This window comes from Mytilus galloprovincialis, chromosome 5, assembly GCF_965363235.1.
Source record: "Mytilus galloprovincialis chromosome 5, xbMytGall1.hap1.1, whole genome shotgun sequence".
NCBI classification, from domain to species: Eukaryota; Metazoa; Mollusca; class Bivalvia; order Mytilida; family Mytilidae; genus Mytilus; species Mytilus galloprovincialis.
In genome coordinates, this window is record NC_134842.1 from 100,530,058 (window position 1) to 100,556,584 (window position 26,527).

General features: G+C 32.8%; 1 protein-coding gene across 1 annotated transcript; it reads left to right on the plus strand.

Annotated features, from left to right (window-relative positions):
* The first annotated feature begins 19,062 nt into the window (after positions 1–19,062).
* Positions 19,063–23,895, plus strand: LOC143074234 (potassium voltage-gated channel protein egl-36-like). The gene is made up of 2 exons (XM_076249782.1): positions 19,063–19,509; positions 21,660–23,895. Exons 1-2 carry the CDS (start codon positions 19,063–19,065, stop codon positions 22,503–22,505), a joined length of 1,293 nt encoding a protein of 430 aa, XP_076105897.1. The 3' UTR covers positions 22,506–23,895.
* The last annotated feature ends 2,632 nt before the right edge of the window (positions 23,896–26,527 follow it).

The following is a 26,527-nucleotide window of genomic DNA, read 5'->3' on the forward strand; positions in this document are numbered from 1 at the left end:
CAGTGTAAACCTAGCTTAAAGCCCCAGTCCTACTAGACCACGATCGCATCATGCTCACCACGATCTAAAATAAATTCAGATCGTGGTGAGGTCGCGGTTTGAGCGGAATGGAAATGTAAATTTTCGTTGTTTTCACGATGATACTACTTACTCATTACGCTTCTACAACGATCCCGCTACGATAATATCACGTTCTCACCACACTTTTTCTACGATTATCATGATCTTACTACGCCCATTACGTTCTCACTACGACTGTACCACGAGTAATCCGATTGCAACATGATCTTACCACGCTTCCACTGCGATTATAGCACGTTCTTACCACGATTATACTACGTTCATACCATGATCTATGTTCTCAGCAATAACGTCAACATCGTGTTCCATATCAATACTGTCCCATTCCTTCTATTTCTGATCAATACATAGACGTCTCGGAAACAGCACAGTCATGCCACCAAAATATACTAGTACACGTGGGCGTGGTGGTAAGGGTAGATGTAGAGGCAGATGGACCTCTGATAGTAATGAATCATGTTCCTGCAGAGATGTCGGACCGTCCAATCCAACCTAAATTACAACCTATTGCTGGTCCATTAAGTTCAAATGACGATATTTTAGTGAACGATAGCAGAGATGACACAGATGTGTAAAGCATGGTTGAGCCGTTGGAGAAATGGACAAGAAGTATAATTACAAACACACAAACAAAACCTGGAGAGATTTAATATATTTTTTGTGTAAATGACAATCAGAATGTTGGTCGTAGTATGAACGTAGTCAGATCGTAAGAAGAGCGTGATGAGGTTAGCATGAGCGTGCTAGAATCGTACTATGGTCTTGAACAGCGTTTTGTAAACGTGGTATAGCGTACATTTTTAGTTGGGTCGCGGTGAGAACGTGTTGGTCGTAGTGAGGTCGTAATAACGTCGCTGTGATCGAGATTGTAGCACCGTCTCTCCGAATAGAATCACACAATCGATACGCTCTCGCTACGATGGTACAACGACCTTTGCGATCTTACCACGACCTTCGTGTGCTCTCACTATGCTTCTAATACGACCTGATTTCGCCACGACCGCACCACGATTATTTTTAACATGATCAAAATTTACCACGCTCATCACGATCTTGAAGAGCTCACCACGACCGTGATACGACCTTACTGCGATCTACACGATCGCACTACAATGGTCAATATTTGCATTTTTTCTCAGATCCTAGTGCGATCGTGGCCTAGTGGGACTGCGGTATAATGTGTACGCCTTATTCTAGCCTTGATTTTTAGTATTGGTATATTGTCATCTGATAAAGTCATGCTGATTATAAGATGCACAGTTTTCTCTGCATTCAAAATATTTCTGTTTGAACCCGTCGACCTGTAACTTATCAATTATTGGTAATATCAATTGTTTGGAAAACAAAAGGGCCTTGAATGGAATATCAACAGCATTAAATAAAAGTTCAATTCTTTGATTAGCCGTTTTAAATTTTACGTCATGTCGACTGACAAATTTGAAACTGTACCTACGCCTTATTTCAAGTCTATATTTTTATTGTCATTTTGTAAAGTCATACTGATTTAAAAGTAGTGTCAACCCTGTGATTATGACCCGTGTATATAGCAAATCCAAAATACACCGTTTGTGACTTATATAATCAATAGTAACAAACAACTATATGAATGCACAAAGACTTTAATTATAAACGTCGATGGATATTCCACAATATGTTTGATAGCTTTCTGGTGTTTAACACCACTGTCAGTGCCATTAGCAATATCTGATGATTGCAATTTTTATTGGTGACGAAAACCTGCCTTTCGGAAGAAGAAAAAAAACGAACGACCTGCGCCGCTGTAGACATTTAACAATAAGGTTTTCACGGCCGACACTCGGCTAACCGAGAGATTGGTCGGTTAATCTATATTGAGTATGCGGCTATATGGGCGATTGGTCTGTTAATCGGGTTGGTTATGCGTCTGTTAAGAGTAAAACGCTTTATTTAATGTTAAACTCTATTAAATATACAGATTTTTGGCATGTTATAAGAACCAAATCAAAAAAAGAAAAGTGTCTGACAAAATGATATCTATCATAGAACATTTTGCACTTGTAAAAACATTTCTTAGTCTGCGCAGTTTTCAGTAAAACTAAAAGGCGGCGCAGGTATGTAGTATTTATGCTTATACGCAGAGCAATTTTTTTAATAAAAGGCGAAACAAACAAATTTAAATATCATTTAAAGGACAAAAAATAGTACTGTGGTTCTAAAAAATAAATTGACATTAGTAAATATTTCATTATTGTAAAATAACGTGAATAATACCACGTTTTAGTGAAAATTATGGGAATAATGTCTGTTAATGGGTTGGACAATTGAAATTGTGTCGGTTAAGAGTTATTTAGCCACCGCAATAATTTTGCTACCTTTATATTTTCCCCTTGAAAAATTTAACAATGAGATGTTCCTGAGTAAACAAAAATGACAATACGGTGCCAAAGTATCCTAGAAAGAGCATTTTTATTTTGACTTTCTTTGCATTTTATTGAAGGATGTGTCACTTCAATATAGCGTGATATGGATTGGCCTCTGGAATATGCATGAATTTTTTATTGACGTTTTCAATCAGCCTTAATTTTTGTGTCTGTTCGAAGTAGCACGTTCTCACTTCCGAAAGTGTCTTTCTAATACAACACAGGGTACATATAACGTGTTCTCGTTCACATATGAACATGATATTTGTCACTGGACGTTAAACCCTAATTCGTCATCATCATCCAATTGGTTCTTTTCTTCTATTACTTAATCATATGTTGTTTACAAATCACTCTGAAGAAGTAAACGAAAAGGAGCGAATGCAGCTACATTCAGTTATTTTAAGTTTTAATTAATTTTATTCCGTTTAGTTCCTTTCTACATAAGTGCAGAGGAGAACTACAGTTGTCTATGGTGGCCGGTGAAGTCCATTTCGCGATTTTGCCTTTCATATTCCATAGGGCGAAAACGCGAAATCGCGAAAAGGCGCAATCGCGACGTCAAAAACGCGAAAACACGAAGTCGAAAACGAGAAATCGGTTTCGCGTTTTCGCCCTATAGAATATGTAAGGCGAAAACGCTACAGCGCTAAAACGCTAAAGCGATATTTAAAACGCAAAATGGCATTAATCTGCCACCATAGTTGTCCGCATGTAAACTTCTAGAATTTGTCACCAATATAAGTACATCGCAATCCGTTACTGTTTCAACAGCCACCGGTGTTTCATGTGTGTATTCTTAAACAAGTATTTTTCTCTCTCGTTTTTAGCAATGTATCACTCTCTACTGTCCTTATATATTATTCTATATTCTGCATTTCCATCCAGATTCTCGTGTATACCATGAGGGTCCGGATTCGGGGTATTGTTTATTTCTGTATTCTTTAAATTGTTATGTCATTTTTTTCTACATTTTATTTATCTTACTCATCATTCTTTCTTTATTTTTCATATTTTGTCATCCCAATATATTTTACTTACTGATGTTTAGTTACATTATACGACGTTTATCTCTGATTTATATACTGGTTACCAATGTAGATGACAAATTTGTCATTCATGACAATTAAACAGAATCAACATGATATATGCGATCATTCTTGGATGAAATTAATATTACTTTAATATTACACTTTTTGAAACCATTTTTATCAATTTTCAATTTCATGTGTTGTTTCCGTATATATGTTATGTTTCATTGCTCATGTGTTGTTTTCATATATTTAAGCTGCTCGTCTTGAGCCTACTCATTTGATCCGATAACACCCCATACAGCAATAAAATTATACTTTTATTGCCATTCATAACTCTTAACAGACCATTTAACAGACCGGGTTTTATACATCCGACCCATTAACAGACCAGGTTTTAAATAAAGATTGATTTATGTCACCAAAATACAGATTTTCGTGTGGATTTTTCACACAATAATATCAATATGGTTAACAAACATGATGCCTTTCTTTTTTCGATGTTCAAAATATTGAATGCAAGTAAATTTAACAAATGTGTCATTTTGTGTACATTTTATGTGTGTAAAATGTGTATAAATTTATTGATGAGTAACCCGCCTTTTCATTTTATAGATCGTACATCGAAGCTAGAAAAATAATAACTACACCACTGAATTCAGTACATTGAATTGTTTTGTTAGACATGAATACTTTTTATGATGAAAATATATTTAAAAAGTTATACAATGAAAAATGCTGAACTTTCAATGATTTTCTCGATAACACCTGATTAACAGACTTTAGCCAACCCGATTAACAGACCAACCGCCGATATAGCCACATACTCAATATAGATTAACCGACCAATCTCTCGGTTAGCCGAGTGTCGGCCGTGGTTTTCAACAATCCGCGTTTGACTGTTAAGATAAATAGTAAGACTAATAATTCAAATTTATGAGTGCATCTATATATGCATGATTTATAAAAAAGAAGATATGGTATGGTTGCCAATGAGACAACTGTTCATAAAAGACAAAAATGACACAGACATTAACAACTATAGGTCACCGTACGGCCTTCAACAATGAGCAAAGCCCATACCGCATAGTCAGCTATAACACGGCCGACAATCGGCTAGCCGAGAGATTAGTCGGTTAATCTATATTGAGTATGTGGCTATATGGGCGGTTGGTCTGTTAATCGGGTTGGTTATACGTTTGTTAAGAGTAAAACGCACAATTTAATGTTAAACTCTGTTAAATATACAGATTTTTGGCATATTATAAGAACCAAATAAAAAAAAAAGAACATTTTCCACCTGTAGAAACATTTCATAGTCTGTGCAGTTTTCAGTAAAACTGAAAGGCGTCGCGCAAGTATGTAGTATTTATGCTTATACACATATCAATTTGTTTAATAAAAGGCGAAACAAACAATTTTATATATCGTTTAAAGGACACGAAATAGTACTTAGGTTTTAAAAGATAAATTGACATTAGTAAATATTTCATAATTGTAATTTAACGGGAATAATACCACGTTTTAGTGAAAATTATGGAAATAAAGTCTGTTAATGGGTTGGAACATTAAAATTGTGTCTGTTAAGAGTTATTTAGCCACGACAATAGTTTTCTACCTTTATATTTTCCCATTGAAAAAGTTAAAAATTAGATGTTCTTAAGTAAAAAAAAAATGAAAATACGGTGCAACAGTATCCTTCTAGTAAGAGCATTTTCATTTTGACTTTCTTTGTATTTTATTAAAGGGTGTGTCACTTCAATATAGTGTGATATGGATTGGCCGCTGGAATATGCATGAATATATTATTAACGTTTTCAATCAGCCTTTATTTATGTGTATGTTCAAAATAGCGCGTTCTAAAATCCGACTTAAAGTGTCTTTCTAATACAACACAGGGTACTTATAACGTCTTGTCGATCTCATATGCACATGATATTTGTCACTGGACGTTAAACCATAATTCGTCAGCATCATCCAATTGGTTCTTTTCGTCTATTACTTAATCGTATGTTGTTTACAAATCATTCAAAAGAAGTAAATGTAATAGAGCGAATGCAGCTACATTTGGTTATCTAAAGTTTTAATATATTTTATTCCGTTTGGTTCCTTTCAACATAAGTGCAGAGGAGAACTGCAGTTGTCCGCATGTAAACTTGTCACCAATTTGAGTACATCGCAATCAGTTACTGTTTCAACACCCAGGGGTGTTTCATGTCTATTTTTAAACAAGTATTATTTTTCTCTCTTTTTTTATCAATGAATCGCTCCCTACTGTCCTTATCTATTATTCTTTATTATGCGTCTCCATCCAGATTCTCGTGTATACCATGAGGGTGTAGATTAGGGGTGTTGTTTTTTTCGGTATACTTGAAATTGTTATATCACTTTTCTCTACATTTATTTATCTTACTCCTTATTCTTTCTCTATTCTTTTTATTTTAGCATCCCAATACATTTTACTTACTGATGTTTAGTTACATTACGACGTTTGTCTCTGATTTATATACTGGTTATTAATATAGATGACAAATTGGCGTCATTCATGACAATTAAACAGAATCCACATGATATATGCGACCATTCTTGGATGGTATTAATGTTACTTTAATATTACACTTTTTTAACCCATTTTTATCAATTTCAATTTCCATTGTCAAAATTGTTCATTGTTCGTGTGTTGTTTCCGTATATTTCATGTTTCATTGTTCATTTGTTGTTTCCGTATAGTTTAGCCGCTCGTCTTGAGCCTACCAATTTGATCGGATAACACCCCCGATAGCAATAAAATTATACTTGTATTGCCATTCATTACTCTTAACAGGCCAATTAACAGACTGGGTTTTATACATCCGACCCATTAACAGACCAGGTTTTAGATAACAATTGATTAATGTCACCAAAATACAAATTTTCGTGTAGATTTTTCACACAATGATATTATTATGGATAACAAACATAATGCCTGTCTTTTTTCGATGTTCAAAATATTGCATGCAATAAAATTCATCCAGCGTTTAATTTTGTGTACATTTTGTGTGTGTAAAATGTGTATAAATTCATTCATGAGTAACCCGCCTTTTCATTTTATAGATCGTTTATCGAAGCTAGAAAAAAAATAATTACACCACTGGATTCAGTGCATTGAATTGTTTTGTCAGGCATGAATAATTTTTATGATAAAAATATATTTAAAAAGTTATACAATGAAACATACTGGACTTGCAAGGATTTTCTCGATAACACCTGATTAACAGATTTTAGCCAACCCAACTAACAGACCAACCGCCGATATAGCCGCATACTCAACATAGATTAACCCACCAATCTCTCGGTTAGCCGAGTGTCGACCGTGTATAAAAGCCCCCGATAAGACAATGTAAAACAATTCAAACGAGCAAACTAACTGCCTTATTTATATATATAAAAAAAAAAAAAAAGGAACGAAAAACAAATATGTAACACATTATAAACAAACGACAACCATTGAACTACACGCTCCTGACTTGGGACAGGCACATACTTATATAATGTGGCGGGGTTAAACATGTTAGCGGGATCCCAACCCTCCCCTAACCTGGGACAGTGGTATAACAGTACAACATAAGAACGAACTATAAAAATCAGTTGAAAAAGGTTTAACTCATCAGATGGTCATTACTTAATATATATTTAAGATATAATTTATCTTGATAGTCTGGATTGGCGTCTATAGAATATAGAATAATGAGCGAAAAACACAAAGAACCAAAACAAATTGACTGAAAATGACAAAATATGGAATAATGGGTTGTTTAAGTTTAAAGTATAAGTACAATGTTATGATAGGGTGTTAAAATATAAAGAACGGGTAATAATCGACAAAACATAAATAAATTAAGGATCCACATCCATACTGTCATTAATGTTGTCATGAATTATATCACTATAAATTAAGGATCCCCATCCATACTGTCATTAATACTGTCATGAGTTATATCACTATAAATTAAGGATCCCCATCCATACTGTCATTAATATTGTCATGAATTATATCACTATAAATTAAGGATCCCCATCCATACTGTCAATCATACTGTCATGAATTATATCACTATAAATTAAGGATCCCCATCCATACTGTCATGAATTATATCACTTCTTCTATGACAACTGACTAGACTAAGTATGATTTTGTTCTATATTTCTTCGTCTAGTGGACTTATAACATTCTTTTAAAGAATCCAGTCCTAACCAAGGAAGAAGAAGAAGAACAGCTCTGACCCTAATATTTTATGTATATAGACTATTAGTTTGTTTTTAATTGCAAAATCAGTTATATCTGGAAGCTGGGAAGTAGAAACAATGCATTAATAATTCATATTTTAGATTAGATCATAGTAGCAAATGAAAAACTCTTGACAACTAATCGATTCGGATATAGTTTGATCTCTTATAATCGTTCATCGTTATATGCTTTTCTTGACAATAAAATAATAAATAATGTTTTTTTGCAGGTGGTAAACTACTAAAACATTGGCAGACAGAAGTTTGTATTTCCTGACGATGAATTTCACCACCAATGGCAACGATGGAAACAATAACATTAGTTTTCCAACCATCATCTTTTTACTAATATCAACCATCTCATTGGTCCTAAATCTCTTAGCAATTCGCGTTCTCGTTAAAAGCACAAAGTTACGTACACATAAGTTTACGTGTCTTTCACTGTATCTCAGCGTCAGTAATTTGACGACAAGTTTTATGTGCATAATTACAGGAGTTCATACTATGATTTTGACTTTACATAATATAGATATCCCGTATGTTTGTTTCGTTTCGACGTTAGTGATTTCAATATGTACGTCATGTTCTTTAGTTCAGGTGTTTTTCATATGCCTAGAACGATATCTGGCAATGCAGTCTGTCTCCAAACGTAAAAGAGGGACGCATAGTCTTACTTGTGTGTATGTAATCCCAATTATAGGTATCATTCTCTACAACAGCATCATTTTTACTTCGACTGGACGAACTAATTCTACTTCCTGTAACCTTGTAAAGATTTTTGCGGAAAATTTCTGGATTTATCAGCTGTCATCAATCTCCTGTCGACTTTCTACTTATTTGTTGATTGTTATTGTTTACGTGATTGTTCTGATACGACTCCGAAGAGGAATACATATGCTAAAACACGAAATAGGTATATCAGAACAACCAACAGTCAGTGCAAATAGTCTCTCTGTTAGAAACCATTGTCATTCATGTAAAAGGTATCACCAACCGGATGTAAAACGACAATTTTCAAGCGTTCGACTGAATCGCATTAAGCGATCAATGGTTACTCTCGGTCTTATTTTACTGGTAGAAACAGTAAGTGTGTTACCAACACTGATAACAAATATAGTGTTTGTTAGTACCATGGATATGAAGTTACTACGGGTAACAGAATATACCAACATTCTAGTATTGGTCAATGCCTTAGCAGATCCCATTATTTACACACTTTGCATAAAAGAGTACCGAACTGAACTGAAATGTTAAAAGTTATCGCTGTTGGAATTAACTCGAATAATTCAGGCCCGCCCCGTAATCGATCTCTCCTTCAAATGAAGTAATCGCAGATCCGCGGAATGTAACGACTGAATTATTCGGATTAGGTTGGAATAGAAAACAAGGAATACTCTCTGTAGCTGGTTTCCTGTAGTTATTCTGTTGACAAGAAGACTGGTTCGGATACCAGTGTGTTGCAAGTTAGAAAACCTGACCAATTAATCTTATGTCTTGTACACATAAATATAAAATATTAGCTCATCATGCTCAATCAGACATTGTATGGTCTCCGTTACATGTATCTGCATATTAAAATATTAAGCTCGGAGAAAAATTTAAAACGGAAAGTCCAAATTCAAATGGCAAAATCAAAAGCTCGAACACATCAAACGAATAGATAACAACTGTCATATTCCTGACTTGGTATAAGCAATTAATTATGTAGAAAATGGCAGATAAAACCGGATTACATAGCTAGCTAATTAAAACGTGTCACTTGTATGACAATTGCATAATATTCCATTATATTCCAAGATGTGTAAACAATACAAACACACATAATAGGTAAAAAGGTCAAACATAGGGGTACAGCAGTCAGTCCATATAATGATTTAATACCAAAATATCAAACGGGAATTATTTTGCATCAAAAACTACTTTTGTATTCTGTTCCATATTCAACACTCTCCCTAAGACTATACTACAATGTATGTCAGTCCCCCATCAGTCTTAAACTTTTTCATTTCGATTCATCAAGAAACTATTGGTCCAGCTCTAACTATTTAGATGTAGTTTAATTCATAAATTGTATTTTCATACAAGTAAGAGGTTAAATTAAGATGTAAAAGGTTTACTTGAAAACCAGGTAAATCCACCACTTTCTACATAAGGAAATTTCCGTGTATATCAGTAATATGACAGTTGTTTTCAGGTCGTTTATTGTGTTTGAGCTTTTGAATTTGCCATTTGTAAAGGTACATTCCGTTTTAGATTTTACTTGGAGTTCAGTATTTTTGTTGTTTTACCTTTTTTATTCAGATTAAGGCATCAATTTAGCCAAACGTATGATACTGATTTGGTAAAACTTTAATTCCATTCTTAAGGTGGTACCTAACACTTTCACTAAAATTAATTTGGCTCGTTTAATATTCTTAAAATTTGGACAAAGTGTTTAATTTGACCCTTTGACAAAAATATAAAAATTTCAAAAAATTTGAACGAACCGTTTTATCAGAAAAATTACACTGGTTATATAATGCAGTTTGACAAACACGAATTTTTATCATTGAGAAGCTTAATATTCTTTTTACAACACAACGTAATTAAAACGTTTAGCTGACTTTACAGAGTTATCTCCCTGTAGTGTTAGGTACCACCTTAAGTGTAATTACGGAGTTTTGGTATGAGTTCCTTTGTGACAACTAACATAAGGTTCAAAAAGCAATGATGTAAGCATGCATTTGTATTTCAGATCCTCGCACGGTCTTTAACTATGACATACACGTATGTATCTAACCTCCTATACATTTCTAGAAATATGATTGGTTAAAGGCGACCTTGTATATTCCATATTAAGTTAATAGGGAGGCGGGGCTTATTTCAAAACACGGTTTAAGGATGTACACCTATGAGGAGTCAAAAATTTCTAGAATTAAACTTGTTTTCTTAAACTGATTTTTCGGTTTATAAGACTGTAACAAAAATAATTGGTCAAGAAAAAATAATATGGTGGTGCACTTCTTTTTTTGCTACGGCCCTTTGAAAATGCCCAATTTTGATGATTTTCCCATTTTTCATTGATTTTTACCTTTTTTGGGCTGTTATCGTGAAAAAAATCACAGTTCCACAATTAAACTTTTTTTCATACTTTCTATAAAGATGAAGTGGACCAATCTGAATAAATAAAACTATAGATAGGTGTTAATATAAGAAAGTTTTATCATATTTTGACGCTTTTTTGTGTAAAATTTACCATGCTGTCAATTTTGTATTTTTGTGATTTTTCTCAGTTTTAAGAACAAAATGCATAATATTTCAACTTTTTTGTTATAAATGATTGAAAAAATACATATCTAAAAAATTTGAAAAGATCAAAGTGATATGGGATGTAAATGATTCTTGTAAAATCATTTTTTTTTTTTTGTATTCCTAACCCATTTTCTCAAAATTTTGGCTAAAATAACTGACTTGATTGATTTTAAAATTTGAAAACTGCATTACTAAAAAACATTCATTGTTAATTTCACAGAGTTATGTTTGATTATAATATTTTAAAAATTCATTGATATTTTCCACTTGTATCACATGTTTTAGAAACAATTCAAGAACGAGATTTCAACGAGACTGAACGAGACTGAAAAGTCAGAAGAATACATCCTTAATAGTAGTGGAGTTACGATTTTGGTGCCATTTGATTTTTTTGATGTATTGAAAGTTCTGTTTAATATTGTTATATCAAGGTTATTATTGTTGACATTATTTTTTTGTGCAGATCAATGGAAGTAGGTTTTTAAAATTGAACACTTTTAGGCCAACTAAAACTAATTAGTAGATTTTCATCCAAAGTTTTGAAAAAAATGGGGCGGGTGGGAGGATTTTATTTTTTAAATTTTATTCAATTTGAAACCTTCTTGTGGCGTGAACTTCATATATATGCAAGTGTTACAATTACAAAATTTAGCTTATACCATGTAAATGTTTAAACATGTATAAAGAATCGTACATAATTCTTGAATAAACATCTCTGATTTGCAACGCGGGCTGTTCTACATGCAATTGCTACTTTAGAAACATATTTTCAGCAAACAGTAAAACCATGGAGAAATTCTCTATTCATTTGACTATCAACTCAAAATTTATTTTGCTCTCTAAGCGATGGTTTATAGTCCCCATAAACTTATGCAAATGCAATGGTATGCAGCACAAGTATTATGAATGAAATGAACACTCAAACAAGTGTTGCCAGGAATAGTAAGGGAGCTACCATTTGATTTTTATGGGGGGGCTAGGATGAAAAATTTTGTCCTGCATTTTTTTTAGTTGCAATCTCTGTCCTGCCTTTTTATTTTTTCACTCTATTCGGTCCTGCCTTTTTTTTTTATTAGTTTATCCTGACTTTTTTTACCTAAATTGTCATCCTGCCTTTTTTTTTTTGCAAAGTGTCTCATCCTGCCTTTTTTTTTTACTCAAAACTCCTGTCCTGCCTATTTTTGTCAAATTTCATCCTAGCCATTTTATAAACAGGAAGTTCGAATGAAACGAAATTATTGACGGTTACCGGTAACGGAAATGAACAAAATCCGGAAATCGTAAATTTTGCAAAATAAAAAAAATCGGGGCGGGACGATTTCAGAGGGGCGGGCGGGGATGAAAATCTATCAATTAATTTTAATTGGCCTTATAAGAAAATAAGAAGTTGCGGTATGATTGCAGATAAGATAACTCTAGTCGTAATTCAACAAACAAAAGATAGTCGGTAAGATAAATTCGTTACATGGTGTACTAGTGGCATAATACGATATATACAGGATCAGTAAATTCCATATGGGGTGAGTGCGAAACGATATATATATATACGGGGTCAGTTAATTCCATATGGGATGAGAGTTCGATCTCACCCAATATGGAAGTTACTGACCTCGTATATATCGTATAGGGTCACTAACACACTATGTCACTAATAACATGCATGTATATTCACGTAATGAAATAAGGTATGACAACACTCGGAGCTAGTGATAAAATGTAAAACAATCTAAAAGCGAAAACATGCGGCCTCACGTATACTACGATGTTTGTTTCAGATGTATCTTAACTGATTTCAATCGCAAGCCATTTACAATATTTGCTCTATTTTCAAAAGTTACAACATTGATAACTGCGCGGTGTCGTGTTTTCAATGCCAACATCACAACAATGCATAGGAAAACAAACCAAAGACTTGATATAATTTTATGTTAAGGTGGAGTATTTACGAAAAAACAAGTCAAGAAACTATGAAATTTCAAAAACCGCATGGCAAGGGAAATTTAGTCGTAGCACGTGTTCCCCTAAATACGGCCCCTTCATAACACGATATATCTGTTTAATTACACCGAATGGATTTGAATTGAAACTCAAAGTACAGGTGAAGAGAAATCTTTTTTTATCTAATAAGCTGAAATCCATAAACATGTTAATGCATAATTTTGAGGAAGGTACCACGGGAATTATACATATTATACTTATATACCACCATGAGTCATTGTATTGAGGAAGACATGTATCACACGGTATCGACCGAGATTTAATGTGAGCATTTACCTTCCCAGTAGATATAGGAATTGAATGCTACTGGTATGCAAATTACATGGGTTGTAAAATCATTGATCGTGCCCTCACTTTAACTTTCAATAAAAAAAAAGTTTTCAAGAGATAATCATTTTTTATACTAGTTGTATAAAAAACGTTTATATTCATATTTGTTAGTGGTATGGATAATTTTTTTGTACATTATGGGATAATTACTCAAAGTGATACATAAATTTGTCTAACTTAAAAATTAAAAAAGAGCCCAAAATTTCAGGATTTTTCTTCATAAAATTAAACTGAACTAAATGAAAATGATAAAAGATAGGTAAAAGTAACGGATACACTTTTGTGGAAGATAAGTATAATTTAAAAAAAAAATCATATCGACCGTGTTTTACAAGTACATGTATTTAACGTCCTGAAATAAAGGAGGTTGGGTGTTTAATGTCAATGGTTGCAACAACAACACCAGACTGATGCTACTTGACTGTGTATGTATCTTTCTTCAATATGGTAAACAATTCTCACAGTCGACATACATTGTACAACTACATACAAATTAAAGGTGACGTTTGTCTCTAAAAACGAACTCAAATTAAACGAAACATACAAAAAACACAGATAAAACAATCTTTGAAAGAAAGCATTGGTAGTGGGAAAACATCTTATTTTGTTAATATTCGATACCGTCCTAAGACGTCAACAAGATCAGATATGTGTGAAAGCATGGTTGGACTACGTAATATAACCTGTGACATTAAAAACGTAAACTATATTTCTTTGGAAAACTTTGTAAAACGAAAAACTCTTTTCTTGCAAAACAAATCTTTCTACAAAGACTTTTTTCGTGCCTGTTAGATGGACGAAACCATATTGGATTTATTCCGGACATATTAAACATTCTATGTAAATACAATCTGTATGAATTGCTTATAATCTATATTAGTGATGGCAACTTTCCTGATAAGCTGCAATGGAAACGTATTGTTGTAAATGCAGTTGAATCAAAACATGATAATGACTGGCTGATTCGAATTAATTCGGACAATGACTTTAAGAGGTTCAAATATATTCATAAATTCGTATCTGCAGCTCATGTGTGGAAATTCCCCTCGAACAGCTCTGAAATTCGCACTGCATTGTTTATCGGAAAACTTATATCTACCGCGCCAAACCATGTTTTCAAATTTTGTGAAATTTGCGACCGTCCGTTCACTGACGTTTTCGTGCATGCATGCTTTGGCTGTACGTGTACATCAAATATGCACAGCACTTGGATGGACTTAATAGAAAACTTTTGTCTCGACCTCTATGTTGAACTAAGTGAGTGTGATGATGAATCTTTATTTACAATCTGTCTAGGAAAAAACCCTTCAACTATAGTCAGTGATTCCGACTTAGAGTCATTTAAGCGACTTTGCTACATCCATGTTACAAAATCTGCATCCGAATACAATCGTTACTTGAAAAATATAGTATAATGCTAGCACATGTAATATCGGCAGCACGCGATATAAACTCTTTTGCTCTTGAACTGATCATTTTCATTTATATGTAAATATTGCGTATTGCTCACAACTTTATCATTTATATGTTCTGTTATTAATGTTTTAATGTATTGTTCATGATTATATAATTCATGTAATCTCTGTAAAGAGGAAATAAAAATATGAATGAATGGTAGTGGGAAAACATCTTATTTTGTTAATATTCGATATCGTCCTAAGTTGATTTCTGCTCTTTTGTCGGATACGACCCACGTGATCCGGTCACATATTTAAGGATCGGCCCTTATAGAAAAAATAAAAAAAGGAAGATATGATAGTAATGCATAATTGTCTATTTGGCTATTTCCCGTTTCCATACTCAGTTCCATAATTACAGGCGGAAACACGCTTGAAACAGAACAAAAGAATCGAAGCTCTTTGTTAGAGAAGGCGACAAATGCTTACTGTAATGTTTACTATAGTTACAAAAAAAATAAAAGTTAATTGAAACAAATAAATGACAATTTTCTTCTCAATTACGAAGTGTTCTATTTTAAAAACACTATTTGCATAAGATTTCAATTTATCTATTTCATAGTTAAGCAGAACAATTAGATATCAAGTCAACGACATGGGTATCTATCAAGTTGGATGTAGAAAATGCATAACCTCCGATTTTTTTGAAAAAATTACCACGGACAGAGAACATATTAATCTATTAGTTCAGTCATTTTCGTGACTCAAGAAAAAAATCTAAAAAATGGGTAACAATTGTATCGAAAAGAGAAAATCGAGTGCATTTTTTTATGTTAGGGTGTGTTTGAGTTGAATATTTTGTTTTGAAAACGTACAAAGCAAGAATATTTGATACATCATCTCGCTTCAGATTATAATATTTCTATATATTAAAGCTACAGGTTGACTTTATATATTAAAAGATGAAATATATGTGTCAAGTGAAATACCTATCAAATGAATAAAAACAGAGTAGATGTGTTCAAATAGCTATTTTTTTTACTAAAAGTACTTGACGACAGTCTTTCAAGTTGGATGATGAAAATGCATATCTTCGAAAAAATCCATTTTTTTTGTGTGTGTGGTAACTAAGGTTTATAGTCTTCAACCACTAAAAAAATCTAGTCTGCCCTTCCACGAAACATTTAATGAGAATTTTTTTATATGTTTATGAATTTTTAAAAACTTCACCTGACAACCGATTAGACAATAGTTTTAAGTTGAATCAATGCAGACAAGATCAATAACTGGTGGTCATTAGTAAGTACATATATTTGTCTTTTATAATACAACTGACATATAAGGATCGTAATGGTGCTATGCGGATAAATTTATCGGTTTCCAAGAGCAAAATTGGCAGCGCGTCATCCCTACAATGGCTTCCATTTCTACGAATGTGAAAATTAACTGGCGTAATGGGGAGATAATTTTGACGAAGTAGATTCCTGACTGATAAATTGCTCACAAAGTAATATTTCTACACAACTGTAGAACACATACCAATTAGATCAAACTTTTAGAGAAAGAGAATAGTGCGTTATTTGATGCATATTAGTCACAGTGTAAGTGTAGTACACACATCATCAAAATGAGACTAAGTTAAAATTATGAAAATAATTCAATTAACAACATCAAAGTGATCGGCAAGTGTATAGCATTTAGTTCTCTTAAGTATTATTACTGTATGGTGCATTTTCTCCTCACAGCCTGTACTAAGTAGTTTCATGCATATCTCGTTAGCATGTCATCTCGTTTGAATTTTTATTTGATTGTTTCCTAGCAAGAAAATGGTTGTCTGTGTTACTTGTTATACAATCGTTTATTTCTCGACTTTTATCAATTTTGTCTTTTTTTTTAAAGCAACCTATCGAGACAAAACATTCCGTTTATCAAACATCTCGACGTAAGCGTGCAACTATAGATAGTTAAGAGACATGTTTCATTAGAATCCGTAGTTGTAATTGGCCGACTACAATTGTGAGGCACTCCAATGTTTATTTTATTTCCGTATAAAACAAAACAGACAGGACTGCGCGTGCTATCATGACAATGTTAACATAATGCAGTGAAAAACAAATGCAAAACTTGACATAAATCTTAATTTCAAAGTTGTAACATAAACAGGAATGTTTATATATAATTTTAAAGGGTTTTAAAAGCGTTGATCATGCAAACATATTTAATAAAGCGCTTCAAATAAAATGTTTTTGGGTCAACGCTTTTACACCCTCATGAAATTATTGAAAAATAGATTCAATCATTAGGTCAAACTCTGAATCGTGCCGAACCAAACAAATCAGATTTTTAATTGGTGGTCTGACACCTATATAACACTGAATCACAGGCTCCTGACTTGGGATAGGCACATACGTACAGGTACAACATGAGAACTAACTATTAAAATCAGTTAAAAAGGATTTTCTCATCAGATGGATAGGAATAGAAATACATCAAACAAAAACACGGAGTGGACGTGGCCTTGTACTTGTACATCATAAGAACAAAAAGACACTACGTACAGATCTGCGAGTACTTACAGTAAAAGACACTACGTACAGATCTGAGAGTACCTGCAGTAAAAGAAACTACGTACAGATCTAAGAGTACTTGCAGTAAAAGACACTACGTACATATCTGATAGTACTTGCAGTAAAAGATACTACGTACATATCCGCGAGTACTTGCAGTAAAAGACACTACGTACAGATCTGAGAGTACTTGCAGTAAAAGACACTACGTACATATCTGAGAGTACTTGCAGTAAAAGATACTACGTACATTTCTGAGAGTACTTGCAGTAAAAGACACTACGTACATATCTGAGAGTACTTGCAGTAAAAGACACTACGTACATATCTGAGAGTACTTGCAGTAAAAGATACTACGTACAGATCTGAGAGTACTTGCAGAAAAGACACTACGTACAGATCTGAGAGTACTTGCAGTAAAAGACACTACGTACAGATCTGAGAGTACCTGCAGTAAAAGACACTACGTACAGATCTGAGATTACTTGCAGGAAAAGACATTACGTACAGATCTGAGATTACTTTCAGCAAAAGACACATTGTACATATCTGAGAATACTTGCAGTAAAAGACAGTACGTACAGATCTGAGAGTACATATCTGAGAGTACTTGTAGTAAAAGACACTACGTACAGATCTGAGAGTACCTGCAGTAAAAGACACTACGTACATATCTGAGAGTACTTGCAGTAAAAGATACTACGTACATATCTGAGAGTACTTGCAGTAAAAGACACTACGTACATATCTGAGAGTACTTGCAGTAAAAGACACTACTTACATATCTGAGAGTACTTGCAGTAAAAGACACTACGTACATATCTGAGAGTACTTGCAGTAAAAGATACTATGTACATATCTGAGAATACTTGCAGTAAAAGACAGTACGTACAGATCTGAGAGTACTTGCAGTAAAAGATACTACGTACATATCTGAGAGTACTTGCAGTAAAAGACACTACGTACAGATCTGAGAGTACTTGCAGTAAAATACTATACGTACAGATCTGAGAGTACTTGCAGTTATTGACAGCTATTTAAAAACTAATATAATTCGACATGCGTCTAAGACTAAAGTCTTTTAAAAATTAAAAAAAACTTTAATACCGATTACATAGTGACATGCAACGCATTAATCTTTCGAATAGTAATGATTACTCATAATTGCTAATGTCCTTATCGTCTAGACTCTGGTGGATAGTTGTGTCGTTGACAATCCTACCACATCGCCTTATTCTTATAATTGTTATTTCCCAAGTAAGCCATAATTGTTCGTCCAGTATTTGCTTAGAAAGCTAATTATTTTTCAATTATAAACATATTCACAAAGAGAATAAAATTCATACATTTGTATATTTGTCATTTTCATAAATGATATTGTGCAGGAACAGATCCGTAGGGTAATATATGTATGTGCATATTGCAGACATTTCAGTTTGTTTGTAAACAAAATTACTGATATTATCAGTTTTATTCTGTTGATATCTCTCATCAGTAAAATCCTTTATAGTTTGTGAATGGCTCATTAATCTAATCAATTTTAACACAGACGGAGTATGTAAAAAAAAACCCTCAGTATATATTTTGCTGCAGATGCGGGAAACAAAACCGTTTGTAAATTACTAAGTAACTAAATGTTTTGCACCGAATAATGTAGCGAAGAGCATATAACATAACTGCATCTCTTATAAACCTAGTAAACATGGATACGGTTATTCTAAATGTTGGAGGAACATTTTTTGAGATTTCATGGAAGCTTTTGAAAAGACATCCAGGCACTAGGCTAGCAGAGCTTTCTGAAAAGTGTTCAGAATTTCGAAAAGAAAAAAATGAGTATTATTTTGATAGGAATCCAGAAATATTTAACGTGATTTTAGACTTTTATCGCTATGGTGAACTTCATTTTTCATCAAACCTCTGTACAAGACTGCTTCAAAAGGAATTACATTTCTGGAATATTGAGTGCAGTATGGAGTCATGCTGCATACATCCTTACTTAAAACTTGAAAACCAAGTTCAAATGTTGGATAAAATAAAGGAACCACGGAACACTTGCCACGAGTGTTTTGATACTCTCCCTCGTGGTGTGCGAATTCGGAGAAGGATATGGACTATAATGGAAGAACCATTGTCATCCAAAGCAGCGAAGGTAAATTTGTTTAAGAAAACTATACATATATCATAAAAATAAGAAGATTTAGTATGTTGTCAATGAAAATGACTTACAACGAAAGACTTGATGACGGCCAAATTAACAACTGTAAGTCACCGTTTGAACTTCGATAATGAGCAAATCCCATACCGTACTAAAAACTATAAAAGGTCCCGAAATGACAAAATGCAACACAATTCAAATGAGGAAAAATGGTCATATTATTGCTGTTATAAATAATCGTGCTTAGAAAATGAACACAAATAGTCATGAGTTACATTTTTTAGTTCTTTAGGATAACTATTATAAATATCTAAATTTTTCGAAGTAAGCACATTACATATGTTCATGTACAAATATCTTTATTATAAATACTTTTGAATGTGTTTTAGATTTGAAGTGTTTATGACTTAACTCTAATTTCTAAACTGAAACGATCTAACAGTTACTGTTACAGTAACTTTCTTAAACTTAACACATTTTCAACCTAAACATGTTTATGCTGAGGCATGTTAAGACTTAGTACTTAAAAATGTGTTAAAAAAGTGCACACAAGTCATTTCAATGTGCAATCTACCAAACATGACGGATAAACTTACGTTCTCCTTACAAATCAGGCCATTCCCACTGAATTCGCTTAGCAATTACAAACAGAGTCAGGTCTGTAGTTGCAATTGATACCAAAAGTAGCTGATCTGTAGTTACAATTGATACCAAAAGTAGCTGATGATACCAAAAGTAGCCCACATTTTTCGCCTTATCCATTGAATACCAGAGCATATCAACTGAATGGGCGTGTTTTCAAACACTGGCATCATAGAAGTTACACTTACTTGAACAGCTCTAGAAGAGTCTCGAGTAATTAGATGAATTACGAATTATACCAGTGTGCCATTTTGAAAAAAGGACGTGGCCATCTTGAACAAATGTTTTTTTTTTAATGGCCAGCCTTTTTTCTTTAAAAGTATATAATAATGATGCTTTGTGCAAATTTTCATGCTTGTATCATCATTTGAACTATTCCTTCAGTTTTGCTGGCTTTATATATAATATCTTCCACTAAAAATGTGTATGATCTGTAGATATAACTTTCATTTTGAATATGAAATCTAAAATATTGTTCCACTAACATTTAAGAAAATTGTATCCATGACGACAAGGTATCTATCTAGAGAGAAAGTCCATTAGATATACATTTGTACATTGCTAAATAATTCAGTGATAATTTGACAACTGTAACAGTTTAATTTCCCGAGTCTATAGCCAATCATATAAACATTCTGTGTCATAATTGATTAGATTAATATTTATATAGGTTTTTATTTGGTAGAAATGTCAGCATAATTAAAATGATAGGATCACTAATTGTGTGTACGAACAAACAGAGGTGACTGCAATATGCACATAATACCCTGTGGATCTGTTTTTGTTGTTTATTTTTTAACAGTTGTATTTGCTGCAAGTTACAAATAAAATCGGACAATTTTTATTATAGAATAATACAGTCATGTGTCTGATAAACGTTGGAAGAACTATAATAGATATTATAACTTGCTTGGGAAAATTAATCTCTTTCTCTCTAATCTCTCATCCAGTTGGACTTACAATTTATTAATATTAAAAAGATCCTATGATTGCCAATTCGATCCTAATAGGTCAACATATGGCTTTTAGCAACGATAATCAAAGTCAATACTGTATAACAATATATTAAAGTCCCCAAAAAGACAGGTTATATACATTTCAAACGAGAACACTATAACGACATACATGTACTTTTAATTCGACTTTAATGTAAAGCAATATATATCTGTTATTGTAGGTTATTTGCTAAGTAAGAACTGCCGTTTTTTTTTGTCATGTTACATGTTGACAAAAAAAAAATTGTATACATGTATATATATATATCAAGGCATGTGTTCATTTTCCTCGGAGCTTTTCTTGACTTTACGTATTACTTTTAGTTTACTAACTTAATGTTATGTTGATACAGTAAGTGAACATTGGTGTGCTATTCTATGGTGTTTTGTATAGCTTAATTCACTGTTTAACTTGTGAAATAAACTTTTCGGAACGTCTCTTGACTTTTTATACCAATTTTAAGTAACTGATGACAATGTGTACTTAATTTTCATTTTGAATTGTAGGTGTACATGGTGTTCTATTTCATGGTGATCCTGATATCTACGGTTGTAATTCTTCTTAGCACTCATGAAGATTTCCGAGAAGAGAGACGCGAATTTAACGGGAATTCAACAGAAATGAGAATCTATTTACAGGCCCATCATGTAAACAAAAAAGTAATCACCTTTGTTTTGAACCGACCTTTTCAGGTTCTGACTATATTGGAAAGAATGACCGATTTATTTTTCATCATTGAAATGACTGTTCGCTTTTCAGTCTGTCCCTGCAAGAAGAGATTTTTTAAAAGTTTCTTGAATGTACTTGATCTAATAATTAACATTGCAATTATTGCGAAATTTGTTCTAGAGAACTATTACATTGCCATCTACAAAAGTCAAATATTATACATTATGTTTGCAAGTTGTCATGCAGTTACAATATTCAGACTTACTCGTGTTTTCCGGTTTGCATTGCAATCTAGCGGAATTCGAATTTTATTTCTTGCATTGTGGGATAGCCTTAAGGATCTCTCTGTGTTACTACTTATGTGCCTAACATTGGCAGTACTCTTTGCGAACATGATATTCTATGCCGAATTTTCAAACTTCACGTTTTCAAATATGTTTCAAGGAATTTGGTTTGCTATTGTTACCATGACAACCGTCGGATATGGAGACATATATCCTGTCACAACAATCGGTTGTATTGTGGGTGCTTTATGTGCACTCTCTGGAATAATTATTTTAGCAGTGCCTATCGCTATTGTAGCCGGTAACTTCACAACGTATTACAAGAAATATACGGAGTTTCAGATGATAAAAGGAAAAGAAGATGATAGACCTTTAAATCGATCACAAATATCCATTTGAAAATATCGGAAAGGTTAAATTTAGCACAGCGTGACTCAAAGCTGAAAGTTAAAATTTAGCCGTCCGGGCTCGTTATATCGTTTTTAACAAACAAGCTTATATCAATTGTCTGTGTTATATATGAATAAGTAGTTCATGCACTAGACGAATCGAAACAATTGGTTTGGATCAATGGATACAGAAACCAATGTCTACATTAGATTACTGAATTCACATGTCATTGATTGTTAGATTTCTAAAATGAAAGATTCAAAATCATTATTAATCAGTCTAAATTTTTATATCATTATTACTACATGCAGTGAAAATCTAAAAAAAACTCCTGATTTTCACATGCTCTAGTTACAGATGATTGATGCAAGCCATACTTTATTGTAGTTTAAACATGGTTGGGCATTATAATCGTGTTTATTTTTGCCCGAGGGCTAGCGATAGGGAAGATAAATAACCACGAATATAATGCCTACCCATGTTACAGCTACAATAAATTATAGCTTGCATTTTACCATTTCGATTCTGATTAAGTAAATTATATGTCCGATGTGTATAAGTGTAGACCATTTGTGTAGGCTCTTTCATTAACCTCCATATTTTGGTTATTAAATGTAAACAATCAGACGTCTGGCTTTGTGTGTTTTTTTTTACAGAGGAAAGGGTTTTGAATAGCCTGCATGAACGTTGTCGTATCTCGGTGAAATATGTCAATTGCGAATTTTAACACATTGTAGTTTTGATGTATAACAACATGTGCATCATTTAATAGTTTGAAAGTGTTTTAAGTTGATTAGATATATAAAATGCATTAGTTATCTCGTTTGAATTGTTTTCATTGTCATTTCGGGGCCTTTTATAGCTGACTATGCGGTATTGGATTTCCTCATTGTTAAAGGCTGTACAGTTATAGTTGTTCATTTCTGTATCATTTTTGTCTCTTGTGGAGAGTTGTCTCATAGGCAAGTCGGCAACCATACCACATCTTCTTTTTATATGCCAATTTGATAAAATTCATTTTCCTGTACTAGTCAATATATGCATGTGCAAACATATTTTATAAGATTTCGAAAATGGGGTCATTTACAAGGCGAAAAAGCACATCATACTATAATTATTGGTAGTGTTGATTTCGGATAAATTTTACTAATAAATTAATTGATCTGGGACTATTATGTCCCAGATTTAACTGATTATCTATATATATTGGCATGACGATTGTATGTAGTATCTTGTATACCTAATTTTAGTGTAAATATGTGTATACATTTTAGAAAGTCTCTCTATTTGAATTTTTGTTATTATAGTGGCTCATGTATGTTTATGTTTTAAGATATTGTTTAATTAACTAATTGTACGTTTTATCAAATGAAGAGGTGACCCGTAAAATAAAATATTGTCAGTCTTGCGTAGTCATGTATTTTGTTCGAATGTTTATCATTATAACATATGTGTTATTTGGTTTACAATAATTTTGGCATTTTGCACACAGGTTCTTGAAAAGATATTCCTAATGTATATACCTTTATAATTTCTATAGGATTTGCATATTAGGGAAAACGTTGATATGATTGGTTGATAGAACTTCCGGTAGCTGATCTTGACGTTAGTTATTTTTCGATAGACGACGTTCCCGTACCGAACAACTTTTCGTAACAAATGAAAACAAGATGGCGGCGATAATAACAACGGCGTTCACAAGTATACTTTCACTGCAAGTTTAATTAATCCTTAAATATAATAAGACACAAAACATTTGTTTGAATGATAATAAGAGTGTTGGCAGTTTTCTTTTTATCAGATAGCAAATTGCATTGAGTACATATTTTTGCGCTAACCAGCAAATATATGCATGCGCCAGCTATATTCAATGACATAAATATACAATTTACGTGTAATATAGGTAACAAGTGTAAAAACAATATATTTCCTATCTCCAATTTGAAAGCATTATAAGAATTAAACGGCTTTTTAAAATGAAATTGCACTTCCCTTATGTATTCTTTTTAATAAATCGCTCTCTCAAAATATATTTCCAAAAGATTGGAAATTGGCATATGTTATTCCTTTATTTAAAAATGGATCAACAAGAATGAAGGATAGAAATTGATTGAAAACAAACATTGAAAAACGAGAACATTTGGGATAGGAACACAATAAGTGCCGGGCAAAGTGCCAACTATGGACCCTGCCCATGTTTTGTATAAATATGGCTACGGCCGTGTTTACTATTTGAAATCTAAAAATATATTGAAGTCAACATTCAAACTGTAGCATAATGCTTTTAGAAACTTAAGATTCATTGAATGTGTTCTTGAAATGCAATTAGTGGTTGACAGGGACGAGTGGTTTACAGGGACGAGTGGTTACAAGATACTTACAACCATTAAAAGATGTCAAAGTGTAAATGTTATTATTGGAATCCGTTACAATCGTTCTATATATATAAAAGGGAGTGTATAATAACGTATTATGAAGTACACCAGTGTCCACTAATGCATGGCCCCATTGGTTTCTATGTTAGATTTCTCCTTTTCATGCAGGCGCAGCGGCTTTTTTGTTTGAAGTTCAAATAAAGATTACTGCAACACTTTATGGTGTCAAGTACTGAAAAAAATCAACATACCTTAAATGGCATATAAGAAAGAACTGGTTACCGGAACTTCGGATATACCAAAAACAAGTACTTTAGATTTCAGAAACAGGCTAAATGTACCCTCTTTGTAAAATTTAGGGGATTTTTTAAATATTCAAAACAATAAATCAAACATAGTTCTACAATGATCACCAGTCATTCAGCTTTCGTTTGATACCAAAAATATCTAAATATTCTACATATTTTGAAAGTTACACTCATGCGTAGGAACAATTTTGTGTTTCATATGTACAGTTGGGTGCAGACCAAGCATTACATAAAGTAAACGCAAGTTAACGCCGCGTGCACATATTTCGTTAGTTAATTTCAAATCTCCCGTTTACTAGTAAACGCACGTTTACTATAATTACGTTAACGTGGCTGAAATGGAAATTTCTAATGTCTACCTTAGTAAACGGGCGTTTACTATGTGTCCGTTTAGTCAGTAGTAAACGGGCGTTTACTTCAGAATTCTTCAAATTTATTTTTACGTGCACTTAAAAGTAAACAGGCGTTTAGTACAGATTTTACAAGTGCACTTGAAAGTAAACGCACGTTTACTTTTCGCGTTAACTGATTGGGTAAATTTAGAAATAAACTTCAAGTTCATTTGCACATTTATTTTATAAAAACGACCTTTAGTCTTAATATTTTACGTATATGTGTTTCAAACCAGAACAATTCAAAAACTCTTTTAATTCGAAATATTAAATTACACAAAATCACTTTCATTAAGTCCATTAACTTTACTGATTGGCAGATTTTCTATATTTTTCTTCCAAAAGTTACATGTGCAAATATCGATACGAAAAGAAAGGTTATCCGAGACATCGGGAGAATATTTTAATATGATGGGATATAAACATCATGGTTTATATTGTTTCGTTCCCCATTCATAATTGTCTCTTCGAATTCCTACTTTAACTCGGGGTATTTAATACATGATTTTTAATCAAAATTCACCTTGTTTGCCTTGGATTTATATGATAAGATTCTGTTTTGACAAATGATAAAAAAAAGACGTAAATTGTACAGAGTATTGAAAGGGATATCGATAAAGGGTAATATAAGTATGTACATTTGTACCGGTCATCTCGTCAATTTAAATGTTAAAATATTGCTATCTTTACATGGATATAATAAACTAATTTACTATGCAGCTATATATAGTGCTAATATGGTCTGTTTTGGTTAAAATTCGAGTCAGTCTGAGGTTAGAAAACTACTGAAATTTGTTTCAATATTCAATATTTTGAATAAAAAAAGTACAAGCTGGCACTCTAAATTGATGCAAACAAAATTTTTAGTCATAATATTCAAATATTGTTACCTTTTTCATTATACAATCAATCCTTACATGAAAATATAACTCATGTACTATGCAGCTATATAGATC

Bases quoted from the DNA above. Each gene is read 5' to 3' on its own strand.
- LOC143074234 (XM_076249782.1), top strand. From the start codon at position 19,063: ATGGATACGGTTATTCTAAATGTTGGAGGAACATTTTTTGAGATTTCA. The intron at 19,510-21,659 runs GTAAATTTGTTT...TTTGAATTGTAG, and splicing joins TGTCATCCAAAGCAGCGAAG to GTGTACATGGTGTTCTATTT.